This window comes from Ahaetulla prasina, chromosome 1 (assembly GCF_028640845.1).
Source record: "Ahaetulla prasina isolate Xishuangbanna chromosome 1, ASM2864084v1, whole genome shotgun sequence".
Taxonomy (NCBI): Eukaryota; Metazoa; Chordata; class Lepidosauria; order Squamata; family Colubridae; genus Ahaetulla; species Ahaetulla prasina.
The window spans coordinates 11,351,772-11,369,745 of NC_080539.1; the positions used below are offsets into that span (position 1 = coordinate 11,351,772).

Consider the following 17,974-nt stretch of genomic DNA (forward strand, 5'->3'; position numbering starts at 1 on the left):
TACAAAAATTATCCCCATGTCAGTTAATCCTTAGTTGGTAATCTTTAGCATGAATGACAACCTCACAACATCTTCCCATGGAGTGAACCAAGTCTTTTAGTTCTGCAGCTGTTATCATGTGAAACTAAGATTTAAGGATTGCTTCTATTAATTGGGTTTTATTGCTGGGTTGCTTCTGACTAACAAGTTTCTTTAGTCGGCTCCATAGATTTTCCATTGGGTTAATTGGGCTATTCCCAGGCCATTCCAGCAGTGGAATAGGATCATCTTGAAACTCCCCCCCAAAAAAGTGGTGTTATTAGCTATCAAACCTCAAAAACACACTTTTCCCAAACCGTTTCCACAATTTTGGCCACTACTGCATAGTATAACTTTCTGCAAAACACTCTCAGGCAGATGAACAACCACAACAAAAATGGCAAGCACAAAAAATAAATCCATTCAGAAGTTCAAGTGCTGCTAGATAACCAAAGTAAGGAGAAATACCACTGCCGAAGCTTTTGTAAATGTGCTTTTAAATAGGATTGGAAACTGAGATACATTTAAGGTTAGCAGTTTAAGCATGACCAAAGACAACAAGAGGGCACCAAACAACACAAACTTTGCAGGTGTTAATGGTGTGGGTGGAAAAAGTCATCAGAATGGATATACAATGAATAACTTGGAAAACTGCTGTACGCCATCCAGAGCCACACTCTTGTAAGATGGGCTGTCATATAAATATGATAAATAAAAGATGCAGTCAGGTGATTATTCAGCAGGTGGTTAGCCTGTTGCTCAACCGCTGCTAACACTAACCAGCAGCATGAAGGTCTTGTCTACTCTTAGGTTTTTCTTTTTAATCTTAAAACAAAGCAGCCCTTTAAGCAGAAGGCAGAGGGGAAGTTGGCAATTTTAGATTATTAAAGGGAGGGAGGGAGGGAGGGAGGGAGAGAAGGAGGGAGGGAGGGAGGAAGGAAGGGAGGAAGGAAGGAAGGAAGTTTTATGCACCACTGGAGAGCCTAATCCCAGTTAGTAGCACTGGGTGACCTTTCCAGCTTGGGTGTCTTGTGACTTCGATGCATAAATGATGTCCTACAAGATGGTCTTCACTTTTTTCAACTATAACACCTACTTCCTTCAAGCCTGCATCACAGTTAGGCCCTCTCTACCCTGTTTCCCCCAAAACAAGACATCCCCTGATAATAAGCCCAATCAGGCTTTTGAGCACATGGCAATAAAGCCAAGCACTTATTTCAGGGTTCAAAAAAAATATAGGACAGGGTCTTATTTTCGGGGAAACATGGTACCAAACTGGCACCCTCCGGCCTACAAAAAGGTAGAGGGCTGGAATTCTGGGAGTCATGGTCCTAGCATGTCTGTAAAGTGGCCAATTTTGGAGAAAGTCGTCTTTAGAGCAAATAAGGGCCAATTCTCCTTGGGCAAGTGAATGGCAGCAAAGGTGAGGGGGAGGGGGAGGAGATGGGGAGACAGAGAAGGAAAAGTGTCAGTTTTGGAAGGCGGTTTTCTTTTTTTGCTTCTTAAGTGCCACATATTTTAGCTGGGGAAGTTGGGAGGGGGTTGTTGTTGGAGCGGTAGAAAGTTAGTCATAACAACATTCTGTATTCAAGGACATCCTGCATCTGATGGAGACTGCCTGAAGATTGTATCCAATTGAGTGTGAAGAGTTGATTGGACAATGTGATGAACTTGTGGGTGTGGGGCAGGGCTGTGAACTGTCAACTGGGTGTGGAAAACCTGGAAGCTTTCAGTTTCGGGTTTTCCCAGCTGTGCCATCTCTAATAAATGACATCTCTAATAAATTGGAACTCTGAGGAACCTCAAGCCTCAGAGCTTTATTTCGTTGGGGGTGTTCCTTGGAACCCTGACAAAAAGAAGGAAAAGAAAAGGAGAAAGAAGATGTAGGAAGAGGAGGAGAAGGAGAAGAAGAGAAAGAGGAGGAGATGGAGAGATGGAGAAGGAAAAGAAGAGGAGGAAGTGGAAGAGGAGGAGGAGGAGGAGGAAGAAGAGGAAGAGGAAGAAGAGAGGAGGAGGAGGAATAATAATAATGTTTTGCTTGGAAAAGAGAACAGGCTCAAAACATATGCAAAGAGCTGGTTAAGGGCCAACACCGTATTATGTGGTAAGCCAGGATAAAATGTGCTTCATTGTTATGATCCAAGCAGGGATTCGGAGCAAAATTACCCGGCAGTCACCTTAAGAGGTTAGAACAGTGAAGCAAGCATCCACTTGGGCTGAAAACAACAAATTGGCTCACCGCACACTTGAACTGGCAGTTTCTGTTCTGAGGCCTTGTTTGCCTCTGGACAGGGGGCTCCCTTGGGAAGCGCCCCTAGGGACTTCCCGCCACTGGCTGCTAACTGGGGACCAGGGCTGTTTACAGCTGAAGCGGCCGCACTGAGCTCAACCTCAGGCGCCTTCAGCTTGATCTGAGTCTGCCCAAATTCACTCAACCCGCCAGGTGCCAACGGCTTGTCTTCTAAGAAACGGCCTGGGTGAATAAGAGGAGGAACGATTAGAGGCACTTGCTAAATTGCACTTTCCCTTTAGAGCTGCAGCCCATTCCTTAAACCCACAGGCGGAAAGGGGAAACACAAACGCACCCACAGCCCCACCACGGAGGGCTGGTGTGACTGAGTAACAATCTTCACAGAGGACGATTGTCACTGGGTCACGTCAGTCCTCATTTAAAGATAAGGCATCGCAACAGATGCCGCCGATACAGGTAAATCCTCGACTTAGGACCCTGATGGAGCCCGCCCATCACGAATGGAAGTCGTTGACGGTCATAAAGTGAAGGCAGTTTCACGGTGCAAAAGTCAACGTAGTTAACAGAGGTGGCCAAATTGATTGCTTTGATTAGGGGGGGGGGGGAACCCCACACAATTACTTTCGTTTCTGACTTGGAAACTTCTGGCCTTTTATGTTTTGAGGTGTGTTAGGGTGGGGGAATGCAACTTTGATTTTGGGTTTTTACCAATTAGATAGGTTTGTTATAAAAATGGCTTAGTTTAGACTACTATGTAAAAGTAAAATGTTTTTCTTTCTTTTTTCTCTTTGCCTGACTCTTTTCTCTTCCCGTCTCCCTCCCTTATTTTTCTACTGTTTTGTATTTTTGTATTGTATATTATAAACAAATAAAAAAATAAAAAAAGTGAAACCAATTTTACGACATTTTTTTTTAAAAAATTTTTTTATTAAATAAAAAGTGAAGAACAGGGGAGACAAATAAATAAAATAATGTAAGAAATATTAGATAGGATTAAATAGGAATTGAATCGATACGAAGGGAATATGTATATAACTGGATTGTGACTGAATGTACAAAAAGTATATATGGAATATGCATGATGTTATATGGTAATCTACACAAAAGGAAGTGTTAGAAAAGTCTGTACCAGACAAGTTGCACCATGTCTAATGTTTTTAAACTGTATATTTAATAAAATTTGATTAAAAAAAACCACAATTTTATGACATTTTTTGACAGCGGTCGTTAAGTGAACTGCTATGAGCCCGTCCCACCAAAAACTGGAGGTAAATGCTGGTTTTTGACAAAAATATCATAAAATAGGATGCTGCAAACAGTGTCACAATGCAGGATGGTTGCCGAGTGTCCAATATGTTGTCAGGTTGGAACACTGGAATTGGGTCATAGGTGCCTATAGGAAGGTTTATTTTAACTTTGAATGGTTGCTACTAGTCGTAAATCGAGGACAATCTGTACTAAGCATACCCAGAATTCAGCAGGGACAAGAAAAGGGGCAAGAGCTGCATTACCCGGGTACTTACGAGACCGCCTGCTGTTACCCTATGCCTCCCACCGACCCGTACGCTCTCACAGAGAAGGTCTCCTCAGGGTGCCGTCCGCCAAACATTGTCGGCTGGCGGCCCCCAGGGGCAGGGCCTTCTCTGTTGGAGCATCGACGCTCTGGAATGAACTCCACCCTGGCCTACGTCAAGTGCCTGATCTTCGGACCTTCCGTCGTGAGCTAAAAACATATTTATTTATTCAAGCGGGACTGGCATAATGGTTTTTAATAGTTTTAATTTGAAACTGGGTTTTTTATTGGGTTTTTTAAAATCTTTTATAATTTTAAATTTAAACTTTTAATTTAATCTGCTAGGTTTAATTGTGGGTTTTAATTGTATATGTATTGTGTTTTATCTTCGGCTGTACACTGCCCTGAGTCCTTCGGGAGAAGGGCGGTATAAAAATTTAATAAATAAATAAATAAATAAATAACCCTTTAAAAAAAATATTAAGACAATTTTTTTACATTCTAAAGGTAAAGGACTGTAACTGAGAGTAATCCCACCCCTCCAGTATGCAAAATCGGCCTGGTTGTTTTTAAATCTACCAGAATGCTTTAAATTGTAAATCGTTAAATTGTGAATTTAAATTAAATTTAAATCTAGTAGAATAATTTAAATTATAAGAAGGTCTTGGGGAACCCAGGGAAGCGGAAACACATGGCTCCATTGAGGTAGATATAATCATTCTCTTTTTGCTTTGGGGTTTGTATATTTTTGTTCCTAATAATATTTAATTTTTAACATTGGGGTTTTTTTTAAACTTTTATGATTGGTTTATATATGTATATGTCATTTTATCTGATGGTTGTCTACTGCCCAGAGTTGCTTTTCATGAGATGGGCAGCCATGCAAATTTGATAAATCAAATAATAAAGTGTATTTTATTTATAAGGTGTAATTGGCTGCTCATCTTACCACTGAGTAAAATACAATAAAATAAAAACGGAAAATAGAATAAAATAAAATGAAACAAAATAAAACAAAATAAACTTTCTGGCTTTTCTGATATGAAAATGCTAAGGTTTCTTTCTTTACTTGCTAACTGGTCTGAAGTCTGTCAAATGCCTTGGTATATATATGTCAAGGTGATATAAAAGCCTTATATACATACATACACACATACACACATATGCGCATACACACACGTATCGGTATACACACACACACCACTTGGCTAGAACGGCTGTTCTTTCTGAAAAACTTTGGTGCCCATTTGTTTATTAGGAGTCCTATTTCTCTCCTGGAATTCAGGATTAGAGAGTGCGAGAAAATACATTCATTGCTCCTGCATTAAGGGCTACTTAATGAGGCACCTACATTTTTGCAAAATAAGTTTTTAACTTACGACCACAATTGGGATGAGAATTTCTTCGTGTTTTATACCTTGATAAAATAATGAAAGTTATAGAGTCAAAGAATTTCCACTACTAAGTAAGGTGGTTAAATGAGTTGCTCCTGATTTTATGATCATTTTTTTTGCTTGTTGATTGTTAAGTGAATCGCACAATCAATCAAATCCATCTCCCCCCTCCCCCATTGATTTTGCTTATAGCAAACAGGCTAGAAGTTCACAACAGGGGATCGCATCAGTTTCATGGGACACGGCAACCATCATAAATATGAACCAGTTGCCAGGAGTCCAAATTTTGATCACGTGACCATGGGGATGCTGCAACGGTCGTTAAGTGTAAAAACTGGTCATCAGTCACTTTTTCCCCAGTGTTGTTATTAGCTTCAAATGGTCATTAAACGAATGGGTTGTAAGTCGAGGACTACCTGTATATTTCATTCCCCAAAAGATATGGCGTGTTACCTGTTTTCTGAGTGTTTTGTGAAGCTGGAGAAGGAGAGAAATAGGGCACTGGTCCCACGGCACCCTGGAAGACGGAGGTGACAGGAAACTGGCCTGGAGGGAGAGGGTGGGCCGCAGCCTTCTCTGAAAGCCGCTGCCCACCTGGAGAAGCAGGATGGCAAGACTGAAAAGGCTGGGAGGAGGTTGGAGGCACGAATGGTGGGGTTTCGACAGGCCCCTGAATAAAGTCACTAAACTCCTCGTCGTCAAGAAAGGCAGTAGTTTGGGAGACAGACACGGTAGAATGAGATGGTTTGGGATGATCTGTGAAATGGAATGAACACAAGACACGTACATACACACGAAATGGAAACCCCTGGAGCAGGGGTCTCCAACCTTGGTCCCTTTAAGACTTGTGGACTTCAACTCCCAGAGTCCCTCAGCCAGCAAAGCTGGCTGAGGAACTCTGGGAGTTGAAGTCCACAAGTCTTAAAGGGACCAAGGTTGGAGCCCCCTGCCCTGGAGGACAATGAACCAAAAAAATAAAATAAAATAAAAAATAAAAAATAAAAGAGAAGTGCCCATTTCTAGGACCTAAAAGGTCAGACCTGGGTATTTTACAGCCCCTGGGCCACATCTGGCTTTTTGGCTGCCTCTATCTAGCCTGCGGGAGGTCAACTGGAAATCAGAAATCAAATATAAATAAGCGCAGGGGGCAGGAGAAGAAGCTGAGTTGGTTCTGGCCCTGTGCAATTGTCGTGTGCTCTTTTGTCAATATCCTGAAGGTGCTTTTTTCAAGAGGCAAGTGGACTTTCTGGTTGTTCTTTGAAGACGTTTCGCTTCTCATCCAAGAAGCTTCTTCAGCTCTGACCGGATGGTGGCGAATGAAAGGGTTCCAGTCAGAGTTGAAGAAGCTTCTTGGGATGAGAAGGGAAACGTCTTCAAAGAAAAACCAAGAAAGGCCAGCTGCCTCTTGAAAAAAGCACCTTTGGGACAACCATGACCTGGATGACTGAAAATTTCCACAGACTTTCAGTCAATACTGGTAGCCACTGGAGGGCAAGGAGAGAGAAAGCCCTTTTCTGAGCCTGCACAGTGCTCGCCGGTCTGTAATGAGACAACTCGCCACGGCCAACTCGCCACAAGGACAACTTGCTGCCAAACAATTCAGCCAATACAAAAGTTACATTAATTTCAACAGAACCGTAGCTGATAATAAAAAAAAAGGAAGAAAGTCAATTCAGAAATACAAGAGTTACAATCATTTCAATGAAAACCGGGTCACCAATAATAAAAGTCACTGAATGAAATGTTTAATACAGCACTGAATTGTTCCGCAGCGACTTGGCCATGACGAGTTGGCCGCGGCGACTTAGCCATGGCGACTTGTCCTAGACCCCGCCTCTCACCTGACGCAGCCTGAAGAGGCGGCTGCAATCACTGGGTGAGAGGACCAGGCTCAGCTACCCACCATTGCCCTGGCTGAACCACAGACTGGTGGGTGAGTGGGGGGAGTGCAGCCAGGATATCTTCATTCAGCCCTCCGCAAAAGTCCCAGTTCTTCATGTGGCCCTTTGGGGAAATTAACTGCCCACCCCTGTAAAGCTAAAGGTTTCCTCTGTTCAGTGGTGTCCGACTTTCTTAGCTGAGGGAGCCAACATTGTCTGAAGACCCTTCCGTGGTCATGTGGCCAGCATGACTATACGCCAAAGCGCACTGATTGCTGCTGTTACCTTCCCACCCAAGTGGTACCTATTTATCTACTCACATTTGCATGCATTCAAACTGCTAGGTGGGCAAGAGCTGGGGGCAAGTAACGAGAGCTCATCCCATTGGGAGGCGCTCAGGTCTCGAACCGGGGCTGCCAGTTGACAAGCTCAACGTCTTTAAACTGCTGAGCTATCACCCTCCTGCCCACCTCTGTACAAGAGGGTGTGAGGAAAGAATGGTGCATACCAGTAATGCAAAAATCCCACAATTTTATGGTATTACTTGCCCTGCTGAAGAGATAAGTGGCTTCTGAACTTCACACTGTAGAGGGGGTAAAAAAATCTTGCTTTTTCAGCAAGAGGTGAAAGGGAGAAGGAGCTGCTTCCTCTCTACAGTCCCCATTTTTGCTTTTTTACAAGCATTAAAATCACTCAGAAAGGCCTTGATTTAAGGGCTATTTAAAATTTTGGGTAGAGCAGGGGTCTCCAACCTTGGCAAGTTTAAGACTTGTGGACTTCAAAGTGTTGTGGTCTGCAGCCTATGGAACTGGCAATGGAGTCGGACAGCGATGAGGCTGAGGTGAGGCCAGGGCTATCGGGAATTGAGGTGCAGAGCCTCCAGAGCCTGACAGTAGTGAGGCAGAGGAACAGGAGGAGCCTGTTCCTAATGCACGCATGAGAAGAGCTGCCAGAAGGCAAGAGCAGCTCAAGCACAGAAGACAATTCAGGAGTAGGGCCAAGAGATGATTGGCCCCTCCCATAAGGCTTAAAACAGACCAGCACCGATGTCTGGCCTTTGCCGGAAAACAATGTAGCTGCGTCTTCTGCTTCGTCTACGTCTTTGTTTTTGTGGCTTCTGGACGTTTGCCAGGAAGGGCCTTTGGCAGTTTGCCTAATTGGACTAAGGTTTGAGAGATAACTGAGGAATTTGTATTGGGAGGCATTTGTTTTGAGTTGAACGATCGAATAAAGTTCGAATAAAGTTTGTTTTTCCACAGACTAAGTTTATTACTACCTACTTGGGCCTGGGTCACAACACAGAGTTCCTCAGCCAGCTTTGCTTTGCTGGCTGAGGAATTCTGGGAGTTGAAGTCCACAAGTCTTAAAGTTGCCAAGGTTGGAGACCCCTGGGGTACAGCACAGAGGGCTTTTATCAGTTAGATGGCACATTCCCAACTGAGCCCTCTGCTAGAGAGAAAAATGGGACCACCTCCTTTAGAAAGCTGAGAATTTACCCAGAAGGATCCCAGCTGCTATATGCTAAATTGGCTTTCACTGCTGCACAGGTAATAAAAATCTTTATTTTCCTATGCCTGCTTTATTTTTTACATGCATTTTATTTTCTTGAGGACATTAGCAGCATGGTGGCCTCGTGGCGAAGACACTCATCTCCAACTCAGAAGATTTGAGAGTTCAATTCTAAGTAGCAGCAGTTGTTTCTCTCTCAAAGGGAAAATATCTGCTGTGAACTGCACGTAGGCATCAGGAAGGGCATCCAGCCAGTAAACTCTCCACTCCAGCCAGTCGCCCCGAGTACAGGGTTGTAAAAAGAAACAAAAATCTCGAGGACATTAGTTTTTAATAGCCACAGCCATTAATTTGATGCTTTTAAAAGATGAGAATTTGCAACTGCAACTTATACGGAAGCAGCTTAACATTTTTGAAAAGGCTGCTAGTTTTCAAAGTGCATTACAGGCTCAATCAACTGAACATAATTTGGCTATAATTTAATAGAACTGGAATCCTAATCCAATTAGAATTAAGCATATTAAAGTCCTGCTGTTTATGACCCAAAAAGTTGTTAAGATTTCTTTTTTTCACTGAAAGCAATAGAATTGATAAATGCTTCTGTTTGGCAGGTTTCTCTAAAGGTTTCTGTGCACCTTAAAGCTGCATACATTTTTTTTTTTAAATTTCAAGATCTTGTCTCCAAGTTGAATACCTGCATTTTTGGGATGAGCAGTTGGCGTGGGATGGAGTTTAGCATCTCTGGAAAACCCGTCTAGGTTCCCTTTAATAGCTTCCAGGGCATCATCTCGGCTTTTTTCACCCATCTGAAAACACATTGATACACCCTATTGTGAAACAGATCTAACAGAACGTTCAACTATTTTAGAAAACCCAACTACATTTATCAGTTGCTCCAAAACAAAGTACGCTATTTTCTCAGGGTGGAATTCCTCAAGGAAAAATCAGACAAGCAAAACCCATTTTATGTCAAAGTAGCTTATCATTTTATATTCCCGTAAACAGGTAGTCCCTGACTTATCACCACAATTTGGATCAAAATTTCCATTGCACAAGTGATAGCAATAGCGCTTAGACTTATATACTACTTCACAGTGCTTTTACAGCCCCTCTCCAAGCAGTTTACAAAGTCAGCATATTGCCCCCAACAATCTGGGTCCTCATTTTACCAACCATGGAAGGCTGAGTCAACCTCGAACTGGCCAGGATCAAACTCCTGGCAGTGAGCAGAGTTAGCTTGCAATACTGCATTCTAACCACTGCACCACCACAGCTCAGTTGCTGTTGTTAAGTGAGTCACACCCAATATTACAAGACTTTTGCCAATTAAGCTAATCGTTGCAGTTGTTAAGTGAATCATGTGGATGTTAAGGCTTCCCCGATTGGCTTTGCTGATTGGAAGCCAGCTGGGAAAGTTGAAAATGGAAATCACATGATTCCCCCAAACGATGCAACCGTTTTAAATACATGCTGGTTGCCAAGTGCCTGAATTCTGATGACAAGACCATGGGGAATACTGTGGTGGTCGTAAGTGCAAGGCCTGATTGTAAGTAACTTAATTCCAGTGCTGTTTTAACTTCAAATAGTTGCTAAATGAATGGCTATAAGTCAAGGACCATACTGTTTTGTGGAAACACTGGTTTTGGGTTGTTGTTGTTTTTAAAATTCTATTTATTATTTTAATTTCCCTCCTCAACGGATATTAATTTAAATCCAACTGGCTTGCCAATGAATAAATTTGTCACCGCATACCTTTGGCTTCACGCTGCTTAAAAGCCGTAGCTTTTGCTTCTGTTCTTCAAACTGACGCCTTTTTCTTTCTTCCTCCAAAACCTTCTGCTGGTGTTCAAACCGTTTCCTGCAAGATGTAATCAATGCTGATTATAGACATGATTTAGGCCTCAACTGCTATTTCTGTTACTTCTGTACTAGACTTGACTTGAAAAAAACACAGACTTGGCCTTGGGCAAGGGGGGAAAGAAGTGGCAATCTGTTCATCTAAGGCGGTGAGGGCTAAACTTTTTGTTGTGGCGTGCTGAAATTGTGTGCACGCACATGTGACATCACACATGTACGCCTGCACCCATAATAGAATGTGCGTGTGACCCCCCCACGCATGTGCATGCACTACCCCCATACTGCCCCTGTGCCCCATTTTAGGCCTAGTAGGCCTCCCTTCAGCCTCCTGGGAGCAAAAATGGGCCACGTGGGGCCGCGCCACACTCCCCTGCACCCCATTTTGGGCCTAGTAGGCCTCCCTGCACTTACAGTATAACCCATAATGCAATGCGATCACGGCCCCACTTTTGCATACCCTGCCAACCCGTGCATGTGCCCACGACCCCTGTGCTCCCCCCGCTCCTGCACACGTCTCCTGCGTGTGACCTGCCCCCTGTGCATGTGCAACCGAGACCCGAAAATCAGCTGGCCAGCGGGAGACACACATGCACATGTGCGGTGGAACTGAACTGGGGTGACGGCTCGCGTGCCTGCAGAGAGAGCTCTGCGTGCCACCTGTGGCACACGTGCCCTAGGTTCACCATCACAGATCAAAAGTGAGTAATCTAATTCAGGGGTCCTCAACTCCCTGGGCTGCGCAAGCAGCGCGCAAGTGCACATAGGCAGCTCCAACTGCATGCGGCTCCCTTTGTGTAGTGGCGGGCGCCTATGCCTGTCAGTTCTGCAAAAGGAGCTGAACACGCCTGCATGCACGCCGACCGCTAGCACAGAGGCATCCCCTCTCCCACCCCAAACTGGGCCATCCAGCCGAAAAGGTCGGGGAACGCTGATCTAAGGCAGCGGTCACCAACTGGTGATCCATGGACCACTGGTGGTCCATGAAATTTTTTGGGTGGTCCGCAGCAAAATTATTTGCATATTTTAATATTGCATTAAATCAGGGGTCCTCAAACTACGGCCCCTGGGACAGATACGTGCAATGAACATTTGTGTTGCTGCAGACAGTCTCCCCCTTCGGGGTCTTTTTGCGCAGGTCGGAGGGCAGAAATTCCCACCTGGGGTCTGCTTCAGCCTCCTGGTGCGGGGCTTTGGGTGAAGGCTGGAGGGAAGCGTCACTGGTGGCGAAAAGCAAGAGGGCCTTGTTCCAGTAGGACTGGCTGACCATTCATGCCCTAATTCATGCTAAAGGTTACTCAACTACGTATTAACTGTCAGGGTGATAATTTTTGTATATCTTGTTTTTTCTATGTGTTTCACTTTTCTTCTTTATACTGTAACTGCTCTTCTAATAGCAAATCCTTCATAAAAGTTATTGCATGACATTCTTGATTACATTATCTTTCCATTGATATATAATTTTATGGTTCTACTCCAAAATAAAAGTGGTGTTATTAGCTAGTTTTAGAAAATACACTTTTCCCAAAAAGGTTTCCACAATTTTGGCACAACTGTATATAATTAATTAATTAAAAAAAATAAGTCAAATCTATTGTCACAGAATGGCTCACTTACTGTTGCTCTTCAACAAAATGCTTCCGCATATCAGGGGTGTACTGAGGAGCTGCTGCACGCATTCCAAGGAAGGGACTTTGGCCCATATATGGCATCCCCGCTGTTGGCATCGCACCGAGAGGCATGCCACCCTGTGTGAACCAAATTAGCAGGTCAACATTAAAGAACAAAGAACAAGAGAGACAGGGAGATAAATGCATGGTAAATGATCCAGCAAACTGGGTCTCGGGATACTCAGAATGTATGTGAGCTTTCTTACAATGAGATCTCAACGTCTGCAAACACATGTCCATTATTTGTCCGTGTTATTTGATGCATATAAATTATATGAATTATGGATGCTCCTGGGCTTACAGCTTATTTGTTTAGTGACCATTCGACATTGCGACGGCACTGAAAATGTGAGTCACTTAACAACTGTGGCAGAATAGGTAGTAAAAAAAGGGCACAAGTCACTGAACAACTGTCTTGCTTAGGAACAAGAATCTGGGGCTCAATTGTGCCCCACAAGGACTACCTGTATCAAAACAGAAAATGTTGCAAATATGGCACACCACCATATGAGATGTATATTTATGTTGAATGAAACTCTTCCATCTCTATCTCATTAACCAGTTGCACTAGATCAGGCAGGGAGGTTATCTTATGCATGTTAACGAATTTTGACTGGTGGACTCTAAAAAGAGAGCCTTCTCTGCCATTGGTCCATCCTATGGAACATCTTCAGTGATGGAATTCCATTTTTTTTTACTATGAGTTCTGTGGGCATGGCTTGGTGGGTGGGGTGTGGCTTGGTGGGTGTGGCTTGGTAGGCGTGGCAGGGGAAGGATACTGCAAAATCTCCATTCCCACCCCACTCTGGGGCCAGCCAGAGGTGGTAATTGCCGGTTCTCTGAACTACTTAAAATTTCCGCTACCGGTTCTCCAGAACCTGTCAGAACCCGCTGAATTTCACCCCTGAACATCTTGCTTCTGGAGGTGAGGCTGGCCCCCATTCTCCTAGTATTTCAGAAGCGCATTAAGACCTGGCTCTGTGGTGCGGTGGAGCTCTCGCCTCACAATCAGGAGGCTGTGAGTTCGATCCTAGGTAGAGGCAGATATTTCTTTCTCTGGGCACACTGAGAATATATCTGCTAGAAAAAAACCTCCTCATTGGCGACAGGAAGGGCATCCTGCCAGTAAACGTTCAGCTCCATTCAGTTGCCCAGACTCCATCCTGCAAGGGATTATAGGGTCGTTAAAAGAGGAAGATGATTAAAACCTGACTCTGCCAATAGGTCGGGGATGGGGGATCTAAGAGTATCATGCAACCCTGGAGGTGGTTGGTGGGTTGAAGGCGCTTTTAACTTTGCAATTGTTCTTTTTAACTGTTTTAATTTTGAGGGGACCTTGGTTGTTTTCTTTTAGATGTTTCATTACCCAAACTAGGTAATATCCTTGCAATGCAATGATGATGTTACCTAGCTGGGTAATGAAAGGTCTGTAAGAAAACAGCCAAGCTCAGAGAACACCAAGGACCCCTCATTTCAACCTTGAGGCACAAGTACAAGTAGTCCTTGATTTAGGACCACAATTGAGCCCAAAATTTATGTTGCTGATAAAATTTGTTAAGCATGTTTTGCCCTGTTTTATGACTTAAGTTAGCAACATGCCTGTGAAGTGAATCTGGCTCCCCCGTTGGCTTTGCTTTTCAGAAGGTTGCAAAAGGGGATCGCGTGACCCCGGGACACTGCAACCGTCATAAATATGAACCAGTTGCCAGGCATCCGCATGTAAATCACATGACCATGGGGATGCTGTGACGGACAGAAGGGTGAAAAATGGTCTTAAGACACTTTTTTCAATGCTGTTGTAACTTCAAACAGTCACTAAATCAGGGGTCTCCAACCTTGGCAACTTTCAGACTTGTGGACTTCAACTCCCAGACTTCAACTTGTGGAGTTGAAGTCCACAAGGCTTAAAGTTGCCAAGGTTGGAGACCCCTGCACTAAATGATCTGTTGTAAGTCGAGGACTACCTGTATTCTCCTTGATCAATGTCTTAATTTTGTTTTTAATTATGACTTCTGTAGGATTTTATCATTTTATTTGTACACCACCTAGAGACACCCAATAGGGGTAAAGAAATTGGGACGAATGAAATAATCCCCGATACAGATTCAAACCAGACCGCTTGAAATCGCCTCAGCACGTACCTGCACAGTTATCGTTCCTGGAGGCATCTGAGAACCGTAATTCATCCCCATCATGCCTTGCATATTGGGCTGCATGACAGGCACCATTGAAAAGCGCTGCTGTTGCATTGGAATCATCCCTACACCGAGACATTAAAAACCAGTTAGGATTCCTGTGGAGTCAACTCCACCACTCGACACAAGAGGGCAAGAACAGATACAATTGGGCCAACCAATTAGCTATAGTTAGGGGTGGGCTTCAAAAATTTTAGCAAGGGGTTCTCTGCTCGGTTGCTGGGTGGGCGTGGCCATGGTGGGCGTGGCCTAGTCGGCCTCCTGCACCACTGCAGGGTGGGGGAGCGTTTTTGCCTTCCCTGGGCTTTAGAGGCTTATCTCCAGGAGGCTTATCTCCAGGAGGACAAAAATGGCCTCCCCAGGCCCCGGGGGGCCCCTGGAGGCTGGAAACGGCCCGCTTCTGGTGTTCCCGAACTTCCGGTAGGTCTTATTTTTTTTACCCTCCATGAACCTCTGTGCGCGCCCTGCACTTATCTGAATCCAAAATGGGCCGCGTGGGGATTCCTGGGAGGGGTGGGGTGGGTGGGGCCAGCAAGAGTGAGTTTTAGGAGTTCTCTGAACTGCACAGAATCTTAGCTAGAGAATTCTCCCGAACCCCTGCGAAACCCCAGCAGCCCACCCCTGGCTATAGTTAAGGGGCTGGTGATCCAAACAGACCAGGGGTGTCAAACTCAAGGCCTGAGGGATGCTTAGATCTGGCTCGCGATACCACCCCGGAAACAGTGAAGGACCTCTGCCAGCGAAAGCGGAGCTCATGAAGGCTGTGCACAGCCCTCCTGAGCTCCATTTTCGCTGGCAAAGGGTTGCTGTTGTGTCTCGTCCAATCTCACCTCAGCCGGGGTCTTCTTATCTGCTTCCGAACACGGAGGAATGTTCTAGTATGCCTCCCGGCCCCAGCCCTGGCTCCATGCCCAGACAGGCTGAAGAGGAAGAAATACCTCCAGCCCCCAGCTCTGGCTCCATGCCCAGGCAAACGGAGCAACTAGACCCCTCCCCCTCCTCCACAGCATGTGAGCCTGAGGGAGGTCTATTGCCAACAGCTGCCGACTGGAGTGACCCTCGCGTCAGAAGACTTGATAGGCGGAGGCAACAGAAGGAAGGGAGGGGCAGGCCTGGATAAGTGCTGAGTCATGGAGCCACACCCCATGGCCTATATAAAGGATCTGCTTTCTGGCATTCTCTGAGTCAGGCAAAGTCTAAACATATCTTGCTGAAGTCACTTTCTGGTCTCCTGCCTGCCCTGAGGACTTTGATAGGACTTTGGCAGAGCTGCAGAGGCATGCCTGATTCGGATTTCCCTGACCCGGCCGCCAGCGGAGGAGTGGGACACGACAGTTGCAGGAGGCCATCACAGCTGGAAAGAGAGCTCGGGAGCCCATTTTCGCTGGCAGAGCGCTCAGGCTACCACAGCCACTGACACAAGTGATGTTGAGCTGGCCATGCTCAACCTAGCCAGGCCCCACCACCACCCCGAGGTTAAACACAACCCTGATGCGGCCTTGCTTCTCAAAAGTTGGTTTTGAGAGGGGAACTCTTGAGCTTCCTATTCAGGCAAAATCTTTCCTTGGCAGGAGAGCTGAAAGCGATGCCAAATTCTTATATTAATTCTTATATTAATTTGCAATAATGATCTGGCTGGATAGAAAGCCTCCTATCCAAAAGACTAACCAACCCTACATCAAGCAGCGAGTTGGACTAAAAGACCTTCTCAAGGATTTTATCAATACTGACCTTAAATCTTTGAAACAAGAGTTAGCATTAATGAGGGGTCCTTTGTGCTCTCTAAGCTTGGTTGTTTTCTTGCAGATGTCTATGGAGATTCTTAGCCATCCAGGTCATGGTTATCCCAAAAGTGCTTTTTTGTCAAGAGACAGCTGGACTTTCTTGGTTTTTCTCTGAAGACATTTCGCTTCTCATCCAAGAAGCTTCTTCGGCTCTGTCAACCATGACCTGGATGACTGAGAAGCTCCACAGACTTTTTTTGCAGATATTTCATTATCTAAATTAAGTAACTTCATCATTAGTGCCTGATGATGTTACCCTAGTTTGGGTAGTGAAACGTCTGCAAGGAAACAACCAAGCTCAGAATATGCAAAGGTCCCTTCATTTCAACCATGAGCGACAGATATTCTCCTTCATCAGTTAGTAACCTTGGTTAAGTTGCCACACTGATTTAAAGGTGCAAAATCAAAGGGGAAGGTCTTTGATCTCAGATGGTGAATCGGTCTTCACGTTACCAAGTCCTTTAGCATCTCTCCAAAGAAGTGCAGGAGCGCTAGTCTTAAGCAGGGGTGAGGCACTCGGTTTGCAGAATCCTTATCTTTCTTTCGGTTCCTCTTCCTTTGCCCACCCAAGAGCAAAATTCCAAAAAAAACCAAGCACCAGTCCCAATTTTTACACTTCTGAGTTATAGTGGCACAGTGGTTAAATTGCAGTATGGCAGGCTAACTCTGACCAAAGCCTGGTGTTCAATCCTGACGAAGCTCAGGATTGACTCAGACTTCCATAGCAATAGCAATAGCAGTAATAACAACAGCAATAACAACAGCAACATGCTTAGACTTATATACCACTTCACAGTGCTTTACAGTTCTTCCTAAGCGGTTTACAGAGTCAACATCCATCCTCCCAAAGATGGTGATATGAGGATCCAGATTGTTGGGGGCAAAATGCAAATAATGCTTCTACATTGTAAACCATCCAGAGAGTACCAAAGGTGGGTTTTTTTTCCAAGAGGAAACTGGACTTTTGGGGGTTTTTTGAAGACGTTTCGCCTCTCATCCAAAAAGCTTCTTCAGCTTCTTCAGAGTACAAAATCTGAAGAAGCTTCTTGGGATGAGAAGAGACACGACTTCAAAGGAGAACCCACCAACAGAAGACAATTTAATTAAGAAAATCCTAGAATGTGCAGAGATGGATAAACTCAAAAGAAATCAAAGAAAAAGAGGATACAGAATATTATAAGGTCTGGTGTAGATGGTACGAATGGTTGGAAAATAGGAAAGATAATGAAAATTGAACAACAGGGTAAAATGTAGATGAAATAAAGGAAGATAGATAATATAAAAGTAAAATAAGATAGAATTAAAGTATGTATAAATAGTAAGAAAGGACCTCTTTGAATAGCTGATAAGAAACAGTGATATGTATATAAATGTTGTATGTTTGTCTTGTGTTTTAATGTGTTCAAAATAAAAAACTTTATTTTTTTAAAAAAAAGAGAGAAGCAAAATGTTTTCAAAGAAAAACCAAGAAAGTCCAGTTGCCTCTTGGGGAAAAAAAAGCACCTTTGGGACAACCATGATCTGGATGACCAAGAATCTCTGTAGACATCCAGAGACTATTGTAAAGCGCTATGGGGCAGTTGTTGTTAGTTGCGAAGTCGTGTCTGACCCATTGCGACCCCATGGACAACATTCCTCCAGGCCTTCCTGTCCTCTACCATCCTCTGGAGTCCATTTAAACTCATGCCAACTGCTTCAGTGACTCCATCCAGCCACCTCGTTCTCTGCCGTCCCGTTCTTCTTTTGCCCTCAATCTTTCCCAGCATTAGGCTCTTCTCCAGTGAGTCCTTCCTTCTCATTAGGTGGCCAAAGTATTTCAGTTTCACCTTCAGGATCTGGCCTTCTAAAGAGCAGTCAGGGTTGATCTCCTCTAGAACTGACTTGTTTGTTCGCCTTGCAGTCCAAG

General features: G+C 44.4%; 1 protein-coding gene across 3 annotated transcripts in view; it reads right to left on the minus strand.

Annotated features, from left to right (window-relative positions):
• SYNRG (synergin gamma) overlaps nt 1-17,974 on the minus strand; it is a 104,038-nt gene that overhangs the window by 70,993 nt on the left and 15,071 nt on the right. Inside the window, exons 3-8 of one of the 3 annotated variants that reach the window (XM_058164175.1) lie at nt 14,231-14,349; nt 12,037-12,167; nt 10,318-10,423; nt 9,260-9,371; nt 5,630-5,932; nt 2,258-2,491 (exon numbers count right to left, since the gene is read on the minus strand). In XM_058164175.1, coding sequence (XP_058020158.1) covers nt 2,258-2,491; nt 5,630-5,932; nt 9,260-9,371; nt 10,318-10,423; nt 12,037-12,167; nt 14,231-14,349 — 1,005 coding nt within the window. The remainder of the gene's footprint in view (nt 1-2,257; nt 2,492-5,629; nt 5,933-9,259; nt 9,372-10,317; nt 10,424-12,036; nt 12,168-14,230; nt 14,350-17,974) is intronic. The other 2 variants (XM_058164176.1, XM_058164177.1) reach the window with 2 other exon arrangements.